Below are 8,171 nucleotides of genomic sequence, written 5' to 3'. Positions count from 1 at the left end.
AGGTGACATGATTGCAAAATCGAAAGCGAAAGTAGGAAATTTTAATAGTCTATAAATAATTTTATTGTTGTGAAAAAGGTTTTATCATCTACACTGTATTCATTCCTGTTTGTATTACGTCAGGATTTTATCATTACGGTATTGTAAATTATTTTTCATTATTTGAACCGTTAATTAAGTTTAAAAAAGTATGAAAATGGTTGTGTTTATAACATAAAAAGTTGTATACATACATGTACATGTATTGCCTATTGACTAATCTATTGGGTGTACATCTAACAAACGGGTATACATATGTCAAGAGATAACGGGCATTCAGAGAAACGCTTTTTATCATTTGATTTTTTTGTTTCCCTGTACCGCCACAACTCTCAGCCAAAAAAAAATCAAGTTTTATTGAGGTGAAATTCCATTTCAATTTCACAAAATTCTTTGTTCCTTGTCTGTTGTTAAAATAGATCTACATACACCGTAACACAACGCCGATGTACCCGAATCATATTATTTCTTTAAATTTAATTATACCTTTTTTAGAATATGACATATACAGTATAAATGGGACAGTTCTAATATGAGGCCGGCAAATTTATTCTTGTTTTTTTTTATTATACGTTTTATCATTCTAGTTAGGCACTGGAAAAACAACGAGATCAACAACATTTGAGGAACAACATACCAAGAAGAAACACAATATAAGTTGCAAATCGACCAATAAAACAACAGAAGATAGAAAAGTAGCCTGAAAATGTCCGAGAAAACAGAAAAGAAAAAGAAGTCGAAACACAAACATAGACACATGTCAGCTGACGAGATTGACAGTGTGGTGGACAAGGAAGTCGGCAAGGCAATGAAACAGGTCGGTTAAACCTTCCTAGTTAAGTTTTTATTTCAATATAGGAGAATACAGTTATAAGAAAAATACGCTGAAAAAACATTTCAGACTAAAAATTCTTAAAATTTCCACACCCTCTACCAACATTTTTAACCAAATCCGTTTCGGCTCGGCCCTAAGTTACGTCACCTCTTATGTCATATCCTGGGACCGCCCCTGATTTTCTATTTTGTATTGAAGACAATAGTTCAAAACCTCTTCAGAGGTTGTGCTGAACTGTTCTCTTTTTTCATAACTTTCGGAATTGTAACAAAGATGATCTTATGATAAATGACATTAAGTAGTTTAATGACCTATACAATGTATATATGAAAATAAAGCATCTTGATTTTGTTTGTTGTTCAGATGGAAAAGGCAATGAAGCAGGCAAAGTTGGCAGAGAAGGAGAGCCGACGGGCGTTCAAGCTAGGCAAGGACATTCCGGAGGGCGTTAATTACACCACCGGTACCGACGGCAAAGGTTTGAAGCCGATATTTCTGTATAGAATGTATGTGCATTGGGCTTAGACTTATATAAAGCCGTTGAACATAACAGGGATCCAGGGGCAGCTCCAGGATTCGACGTAAGAGGAAGCGTTTCTTAGGGGCGTAACCTTTTGAATTGCCACCAGAACCGAAACTTATTTGGTTTTAAGTGTTGGAAGGGGGGGGGAGGGGTGGTAGTCTGCAAAGAAATTTTTAGCAAGTTCTAGGCCGAAATGCTGCATTTTGGGCGTTTTTTTATACTTTTTCTCCTTTATTGAAATATTAAGTAAACTTGGACGCTTTTAGGGGGGGGGGGGGTGCGCCCCCTCCCCTGGGTCCGCTAGTGGAATTCAATCCGCATACAGAGGGCGTATGCTACACCACCGACGGTAAAGATAAAGTAAAGTATTTGTAGCTTTAATTAATTTGTATTTGTGTATGTGCATTGGGCTAAAACTGAGAATCGATGGGCGTTCAAGGAAAGCTAGGATGTTTTGGAGGGCGGCGTTCTACCTTATCTTGCCCACGATCCTAGCCTTATTTTGCATTCGGGCAAAGATAAAAAAGTACCCGTAAGTAAAAAATAAATTAAAATACAGTTTTACTTAATTTTGTTTAACTGAGGTGGGAGCATAAAATTCTATCATTCCCGCCCGGGCAAGATAGGTTCAACCCAAGCCTCGCACGGGGTTTTCTCGGTAAATCTCGTTTCCGCAAAACATCATAGGCTCGGGTTGGGATAGACCTATCTCACTGCCACTGAAGATACTTATACTCTCCCTGATTTTACATACTTTTACGTCTCTTTTCATTTCAGGCATCAAGATCATTCATCAAACACTCTCCCTGATTTTACATACTTTTACGTCTCTTTTCATTTCAGGCATCAAGATAATTCATAAAACACTCTCCCTGATTTTACATACTTTTACGTCTCTTTTCATTTCAGGCATCAAGATCATTCATCAAACACTCTCCCTGATTTTACATACTTTTACGTCTCTTTTCATTTCAGGCATCAAGATCATTCATCAAACACTCTCCCTGATTTTACATACGTTTACGTCTCTTTTCATTTCAGGCATCAAGATCATTCATCAAACACTCTCCCTGATTTTACATACTTTTACGTTCCTTTTCATTTCAGGCATCAAGATCATTCATCAAACACTCTCCCTGATTTTACATACTTTTACGTCTCTTTTTATTTCAGGCATCAAGATCATTCACCAAACACTCTCCCTGATTTTACATACGTTTACGTCTCTTTTTATTTCAGGCATCAAGATCATTCATCAAACACTCTCCCTGATTTTACATACGTTTACGTCTCTTTTCATTTCAGGAATCAAGATCATTCACCAAACACACAATTATCCTGGGACTGTCGTGCATATTGAAAGTGCCAAAAATATTCAGGTACAGTACAAGTATATTACTTGAACATGTAGCGTATAAAAAATAAAGCCCTGGCACAGGTTAAAGGCTGGGACTGTCTCTATACGAGATGCTTTTGTTTCTGCTGCTGTTTGTTGATTTCGTCTTTTTAGTCTAGAATACTACTATTATTAAAAATTACAAACCCCATTAGCTTGAACCCCAAGGGACCAGCGAAAAAAGTTCGAGCCAAGCGGAAATGGTTATCTTCAGTATTAAAAGTTACATCCAGTTCGAGCAAACGTAGAATTCGAGGCAAACGAGTTCGAGTCAACGAGTTTGACTGTTTAATTTGTAAACATTCTTAGTTTAATGTGCTTGAAATTCATGGAACAATTAGTAATTTAAACATGTTGAGTATTGAACCCGGCTTATTTCTTTATCCGTGTATATACTTTGTTTATCTTTTAGGTTGGTTCCCACAACAACATTGTCATCAACCAACGACGCTCCTCGCGACACAGAGCCGGAAGTAGCTCTTCAGATGAGGATGAATATCGGGGAGGGGGTGGGGCAGAGGGCGGCGTCAACGGGGAGGAAGGTCAAAAAGGCGGGGCTTTTGATGAAGAAGTGCAGGCGAGAGTGGATAGATTATTACGTATGTGTTTTAAGTAAACTTATATATTACAGTCGAACCCCGTCGGCTCGAACTCGCTTGCACGAATTCCTCGTTGGCTCGAACTGGATATTAAGGACCGTTTTTTTATTCTGACGCTTAGCATTTCCACTTGGCTCGATTTTTCCGAGGCTCGAGGTATTCTCGCCGGTCCCCATGAGTTCGAGCCAACGAGCTTCGACTGTATATACTATTAGACTACACCTCTGTTGTCAACACAGGTACAGAAATTCATAAATTACATGTTGTTTTATTATGCGTGTTAAAACACCGTCATTTCTTAACTTGATAGTCATAATAATTTGACTGCTGTCTTTAAAATGTAATTGTGGTAACAGGTTTTTCATCATGGCAGTCATACAGCACACACAATATACCGGTTTTTTGAGTATGATCTTTCGGACTGTAAGAACCCATTTTTAAATCTTCAGCGGGATCGATAGTATTCAGTGATTTTTTTTTGGAATTATTTTTACAGCATGCTCCTTGCAATTTGGGAAAAATGCCGCCTTTGGGAAAAATACACAATCAGGCAAAAATAGCATACTTTTTACTGTGAAAGAGTTAGTATTGTAAAGATTTTGTTTCTATTTATTAACGTGATGTACATTTATCGAATTGGAAAACATTTATAAAATTTTGGGAAAAATGGACAGTTTTTCGCAAGGGGAAACAGCCTTTTGAAGGCAGTAAATTGCACTAAAATGTCACTGGTCCGTAGTTGTTGTTGTTGTTGCTGTTGTTGTTGTTAACGACTCAAGGTATCTGTAAGTTGGTAACTTAACGATACGTATTGTACCAATCTGTTAAAATTTGGCGAATGTAGAACAGCTGGGTCATTGTGTTGCTTTATTTTTTAATTAGAATCAGAGCGAGAGATGACGCCTGCAGATGTAAGCACCGTCAGCGAGTTTGTTGGCAAAGATTGGAGGAGATTCCGTAAGTTGCTATGTACTTGTAGATTTCTTTATATATATTTGCCCATTGTACGTCTGGCTTGTAAGATAACTTTGATGTTAGGGGTGCGTGTGGATTAAGGAAGTCAGGAGAGCCTTGGGGCATTCTTATGTGGGCGAAGTCGTCGTTATGATATTATAAAAAACATGTAAGCCACATTGGAAATATGGTGTTTTAAAGTCAATATCATCATAACATCTTCTTCTTCTTCGTCTTCGTCTTCTTCTTCTTCTTCTTCTTCTTCTTCTTCTTCTTCTTCTTCTTCTTCTTCCTTCTTCTTCTTCTTCTTCTTCTTCTTCTTCTTCTTCTTCTTCTTCTTTGTCTTCTTTTTTATCTTCTTCTTTGTCTTTGTTTTCTTCTCTGTCTTTTTCGTCATAGTTTTAGCTCCTCAGCCGTTTAATAAAATAATGTTGACAATTATGCACCCCCCCCCCCCCTCCCCCGTGGGCCGTGTCTTTACCTTCCAGGTGGCCCCGCAGTGCCGGGGATTTTACCCGGGGTTGGCTGGACCGTAAGTCAAAGTCCCCGCTATTCCCCGGACCTGGGGGGGGGCGTGGTTACAATTGACTGGTGCATTACAGTTACGCATAACATGACTGTATCATTAGTGTGTAAAGCTTGGAAAAAAAACTGGACGGACGTTGGATTATTACAAGTCTTACTAACTTTCTTGATAACGTAAACACATTCTTAAGTTCCGTTCACATGATTTCAGTTCGAAATTTGGGTTTGGAGGATGAAGCAATAGAAGCATTACGTCACGACCACCACGTGGACGGATTACGTCAGATTTTGTACGAGGGAGTGATGACGTGGAAGAAACGTCGTGGGCGGGTCACGCTCGGGGAACTCGGGCGCGTGCTGCAGAAAACAGGACAATACAGCGCTCTCTCTCGACTACGGGAATAAAGATGTGTTGTAAATGTGTTGTCTATGAATGGAAGTGACGGTGATTTTGAAATGTTCCTTAATTGCAATCTGCTGGTTACAATATTTACAGCTATCTCCGATAAGATTTGATCGCAAATATTGTAATGCACACACACACACACACACGCACATATATGTTAACTATATAGGTCATTTGTTTTCAAAAGTCTTTAAAAAACTGAATGTTTCGAATACTGACAAATATGTACATAATAAAAAATTAATTATGAACATGTTAATGATGTCTATCATATTTTGTTTTATCCCCCCACCCTCACCCCCATCCGTGTCGATGTGTGGAGGAGTTGATGAAGGATTGTCCCCCCTTATCCGCCCGTCAATAAAGTTGTTTCTTTGTTTGTCCGCTCCAGTTAGAAGGATTTCGTCGAAACTTTGATAATATGTTACACTTACCACGGTGACCTAAAGAACCCAAGTTTGAGCATGGCTGAGTTGAGGTCAAATTCACTGTACAACCTCAAACGTTCGGGGCTTGGTATTCCTATCGGCTCTATTTCCTTACACCTTTGAAATAGGAGTATATCAATGAAACTTGGTTTACCTGATCAACTCCTCAAGGCTACGCGCATAACTTATATGAGAAGCTCGGAGCCCATCCAGGTCAAGGTCACGAATTTCTAATTCTTATTTCGTGTCTGCTCCATAAATCTTACATTAATGGGGGTAAATTAAGTTCAATTCCTGGAATTAACGTGTAGAATCCTTGTTTGCTCAAAGTCAACGTCACAATATTAGATGGAATGTTTGATTTCCGCGTTCCGTATCCATATCCACTAGCAGGACGAGGAGGGCGCACCCTGCCCCCCTCCCCCAAAAAATACCCCAAGTTTACTTTTTATTACAGTACAGGAGAAAAATAAAACTGAAAAAATACACCCAATTTGCACCATCTCGGAATAGAAATTGTTAAAATTTTCCTGGAGGAGTACCCCAAATCACCCTGCCAACACTTTCAGCTAAATAAACTGCGGTTATGAAGGAGGGGCGCAAGTCAAAAGGTTACGCCCCCCTCAGTAACACCACCTCTAACGTCAAATCCTGGATCTGCCCCTGATATCTCTAGCAATCAATTAATAAAACATTTGTCAAAGTTTTTTTTCTTCGACACTGAATGTATTTTAAAATACCCTCGATGTATGGCCAAGTTACAGCAAAGTTTCACCGATGACCGTTGAGTGTGACCGTGACATTTGACCTACATTCAGGGCGCTTACACTTACCGACAGTTTCTCATGGTAAATATGCCAATATGTGCCAATTTATTTCAAAATTCCTAACTACATGACCAATTCACAGCACGGAAAACACAAAATACAAAGAATTTTGACCAATGACTAATGAGTGTGACCTTGACCCACATACAAGGGTCTTTGCAAGTGACACGCGCTCTTCTCATGGTGAACCTATGTGCCTGATTATTTAAAATTCCCAATGCACGACCAACTTACAACCTGGACATGTCAAATATAAGGAATCTTCACTAATAGCCGTTGAGTACGACATTGACCCTTGACCTACATACATGAGTCTTGAATGTAACATTTATTTTTGGAAAATGGGAATATTTCTCCCACTCCTCGGGCACGCTACGAAGCTCTCTGCTTCCAGGACTCCTACAAATGTTTATGTGACGGGGGAGGAATAAAGTTTTCAATACAGTCGAACCCCGTTGGCTCGAACTCGCTTGACTCGAATTCCTCGTTGGGTCGACCCAGATGTATAGGCCAAATTTCTTTATACTGAATGAAAACAATTCCGCTTGGCTCGAATTTTCCGAGGCTCAAGGTATTTTTGCCGGCCCCTGGGAGTTCGAGCCAACCGGGTTTATTGTATATTTGCATTGTAACTGTTTTGTTCCCTTGTAAATAAATAATTACAAGATGCATAGATGATCAATAGGATGCGAAACGCTTCACTATTGTTTTTAATCATACATTTATAAGATGCTGTGTTGCAGTGAACGAAGAGCATGAATAAAAGACAGCACATGTTCATGTCCGTACTTTATTCACCCCAGGGGCCAATTTTTTAAAACTACTTAAGTCTGTTCTAATATGATTAAGCTTAGCTCACTATTTTAAATCTTCTTTAATATGTGAAATACTCAGTATTTTGAAAGTTTTTTTTATTGTTATTTGAAGATATCTGTCTGATTATCATCAAAAACTCAGTTTTATTTATCAAAATCAGGTTAGTGGAAGAATTTTTCTAAACAATACAAGCTACCTAAGTCTGTCAGGCTTAAGAAGTTTCGAGAAATCAGGGCCAGACTCTCAACAAAAATACTTCAAAAAATTTTACGACAATACTTAAATCATTAATAACATAACCACATCATAGGTCTTGAAGGCATTGCCAGGAGATCATGCAAGCTTGATATGTGAGTAAATATATCACTACAGAATCAATGAATACATACAAGTTTATTTTTGCCTAAATACATACATATATGTGTGGCATGGTTCTGTTCAAACTTGTAATGCATGATGATCTTTCGTTCAGTAATACGCTGTTACTAAAACAGTTCATATTATCTTTTTAATTATTATTTTACATAAATGTTACTGAAAAACTTGAAGTCAGCTTGTGACTGAGAGGGTATTTCAATGCATTTCTGTTCATGTTATTAATGTGCCGGCTTATAAAAATGGGATTCCTTGAATTATTGTGTATGATATGCAAATGACATTTCCTTAAATTATTCTATATGCTTTGGAAATGGGAGTCCTGTATGTTATGCATATGGCATTTCATTGAATTATTCGGTATATTATGCAAATGGAATTCCTTGAACTATACTGTTTGTTATGTTAATGGTATTTCTAGATCTATCCTGTATGTTACACTTGAATT

At 38.2% G+C, this 8,171-nt stretch overlaps 1 protein-coding gene across 2 annotated transcripts; it reads left to right on the top strand.

Annotated features, from left to right (window-relative positions):
- The first annotated feature begins 7 nt into the window (after positions 1–7).
- LOC128203195 (protein immune deficiency-like) lies at positions 8–5,522 on the top strand. 2 transcript variants are annotated; one of them, XM_052904497.1, is made up of 7 exons: positions 8–138; positions 627–856; positions 1,238–1,352; positions 2,703–2,776; positions 3,206–3,392; positions 4,275–4,349; positions 5,083–5,522. In XM_052904497.1, the coding sequence occupies exons 2-7, from the start codon at positions 746–748 to the stop codon at positions 5,274–5,276; spliced, it is 756 nt and encodes a 251-aa protein (XP_052760457.1). In that variant the 5' UTR covers positions 8–138; positions 627–745; the 3' UTR covers positions 5,277–5,522. The 2 variants fall into 2 exon arrangements, with proteins under 2 accessions (XP_052760457.1, XP_052760458.1); XM_052904498.1 differs by having other exon boundaries at positions 36–138; positions 631–856.
- Positions 5,523–8,171: the final 2,649 nt, after the last annotated feature.

Source organism: Mya arenaria, chromosome 9, assembly GCF_026914265.1.
Source record: "Mya arenaria isolate MELC-2E11 chromosome 9, ASM2691426v1".
In the NCBI taxonomy this organism is placed as follows: Eukaryota; Metazoa; Mollusca; class Bivalvia; order Myida; family Myidae; genus Mya; species Mya arenaria.
This window is presented reverse-complemented; position numbering and strand designations above follow the sequence as displayed.